Below are 2858 nucleotides of genomic sequence, written 5' to 3'. Positions count from 1 at the left end.
CCTCAAAGAAACCCTACTCGAGTTCTCTTCTCTAAGGAGGAAAGACAAACCAAGAGGCAAGACAACACAGAAGGTCTATTTATTCAACAGCAGCTTTGAAAAGGAATCCTCGAGACAGTGAGGGGACGTAGTTCCCCATTTCTACCTCACTCCTTTCCCATATGGTTCTGTCCTTCACAGGCTAGAGCCTGATGCAGAAAAGGTGACTGCCTTAGATGTACTTATATACGACCTTGGAGGGCACAGTCTGGAGGTGCAGACGGACGGGACATTTGTAAAAGTGGGACAGCAGAGTCTCACTATAGCCCACCAGGAAGTAGAAGTTGTGTGCAGGCAGCTGCCTCAAGACCAGGACACAGATCTCCAACTGGTTAGCCCAGCGCTTTAGGATCAGCTGGTCGACCAGACACCCTGGGAATGCCCAGCATGAACTTTCAGAGGAAAAAATCCTCTACTGTTTACTCTGCAGCATGGTTCTCCCCATCCAGGTTACCTGAAAGGAACAGGGCACCTCGAAGACCCAGCAGAAACTCCAGAGGTAATATCCAAGAGCACTGGGCACTCAATTCCACCCCCACCATGGTTTCTTCCCTCTTCTTCTGTAAGTGGAATAAAAATAATAACACTTTAAAGTTCAAAGTGCATTATTTCATTACATTCACAAATAAATCCTGTTAAGTAGGTATTTTGGTTATCCTTGTTTTGCAAAGGGAAGACTGAGGCCTTAGCAGGGCATAAAACTCAGATGATCTTCTCCTGTCTAGCCCTTTCCCACTCTTTCTGGACATTTATAGAAGCACTGGCCATCCCTTGGCCCAGAGAGATGAGGCCACCAGCTACTTCTGAGACTGGGGACATGAGCTCTCTCACCATCCAGGGCCATGGCCTCAACCAGTGGATTCTCAGTGTAGATCCAGAAACTCCTACACCTCCAACAGTATGCCTCAAGAGTCTCCACAGCCAGCCCCAGACCTCCACACCCATCCCCAGATCCCCAGATCCTGAAACTCCTAAACCTCCTACAGTGTTCCTGAAGTCTCCACACCCATTCCCAGACCTCCACACTCAGCCCCAGGTCCCCATATCCTAAAACTCCTAAACCTCCTATAGTGTGCCTGAAGAGTCTCTGCACCCATTCCCAGACCTCCACACCCAGCCCCAGACTGCCACACCCAGCCCCAGACCTTAGAAACAGAACCTGAGGGGCACCCGTGTGGCTCAGTCGTTAAGCGTCTGCCTTTGGCTCAGGTCATGGTTCCGGGGTCCTGGGATCAAGCCCCACATCGGGCTCCCTGCTTGGTGGGAAGCCAGCTTCTCCCTCTCCCACTCCCCTGGCTTGTGTTCCCTCTCCCACTGTGTCTCTCTCTGTCAAATAAATAAACAAAATCTTTAAAAAAAAAAAAAAAAGAAACAAACAAACAGAACCTGAAAAGGGAGGGGGACAGGAATCTGTATTTTAAGTTTTCTAGACAGACGACTCAAGTTGAGAAGGCTCATACTGAACAAAACACAGCTGATTCTCCTTAGCTCCCAGTAGTTATGTTCTATAAAGTTACCATGAGCAATGAGTTAGGGAACACTGAACCCTCGCTCCTAGGGGAAACACAGAGTTAAGTTCCTGCATGCCCTGGGTTAAGATAGTTTGATCAACACATCAATATATAACCTTGTTTCATGTGTGTTTCTGCTTAAAGACCCCTTGTTTAATACACATGATTGATTAACACTGAACTCTCTGCTAACAGCATCATAACTCGTGCATGAAGGAAGCTTACCTAACATGCATATTTTCTCCCCAGTGTACATCACACCCTTCTTGTGCTTTGCACTTCAGCATTAAGGCTATTTTAAGGCATTGAAATCACCCACAAAAAGCACAAAACCGTAAACATGGGGCACTAATGGATCTCGAAAAGAACTCTTGTTTACAGCATGAGCGGAAACAAGAAGGCAGCGCCCTCAGTAGGGAAGGTGTGTGCAGGGTGCCTGCTCGGCCCACGTCCCATAGTGATTCGGGAATACGAAATCTGAAAATGAAAACCTCTGAATGAGGAGTTGAATCAAGCCTCTCGCACTTGTTTATCTGGTGTTTGTGTGATAGACATGACCGAGAACTTCCTCCCTGGGGCCCTCAGCACCACGGCCCCTCACCTGCGTGCAGCGACAGCCAGCCCTTGCAGTGGGCGGTGTAATGCGGTACTTGCACCTCCTCGTAGGTCACCAGCTTGTCCCCCTTGCCCACTCTGACTCGGGCCACCCGATTCTAGGTGCACAGAGGGGCAGTGACTGCCCATTCATGGACCCAAGCCTTGGTCCCCCTCCCCCACACCCCCGGCCCCTGCACCCCTCCGCCTGGGGTCCTTCATACCCATCTGAGGGGTCCCAGCCCCTCCACCCTTGGATCCTCCACCACCATCCACCCCATCCCTCCAGCCCCTGGCCCCCAGGGCCCCTGGTTCCCTGACCCCAAAGCCCAGGCCCCACTGCCCCCAGGCCTCGGATCACCAGCCCCTTTGCCCCATTTCCTGCACTCCCACCCCACTAGCCCGGCCCCTCCACCGCAGGGGCCCTGACCACCAGCCCAATCCAGGCCACTGCTACCCCAACCCCTGCGTCCCCGACCCCAGTCCCTCACCACCCCTTCCACCGCCCCTGCCTTCCCCCAGACGCTCTGCTCCCAGGATCCCCCGCCACACACCTGGCCCTCAGATCCCCTGTCACTCCACCCCACACATTGGCCACCAAAAACTAGAACAACATCTAACCCACACATTCAGCAGCCCCCTAGACACAACCCCAACCCTCACCCTCACCCTAACCCTCGCACTAAACTCAGCCCTCCGTGAAGGTCGCCACAA

At 52.3% G+C, this 2858-nt stretch overlaps 1 protein-coding gene across 1 annotated transcript; it reads right to left on the bottom strand.

Annotated features, from left to right (window-relative positions):
- Nucleotides 1-211: 211 nt before the first annotated feature.
- On the bottom strand, nt 212-2263 carry LOC112819098 (small ribosomal subunit protein uS3m-like; the record flags this gene model as incomplete). The annotated part of the gene is made up of 2 exons (XM_025866133.1): nt 212-411; nt 2152-2263. Coding segments are annotated over 2 exons (312 nt in total), but the record flags the coding sequence as incomplete, so codon positions are not given.
- Between the last annotated feature and the right edge of the window lie 595 nt (nt 2264-2858).

Source organism: Callorhinus ursinus, unplaced genomic scaffold, assembly GCF_003265705.2.
Source record: "Callorhinus ursinus isolate GAN/ISIS: 27379988/994484 unplaced genomic scaffold, GSC_fseal_2.0 scaffold626, whole genome shotgun sequence".
NCBI classification, from domain to species: domain Eukaryota; kingdom Metazoa; phylum Chordata; class Mammalia; order Carnivora; family Otariidae; genus Callorhinus; species Callorhinus ursinus.
This window is presented reverse-complemented; position numbering and strand designations above follow the sequence as displayed.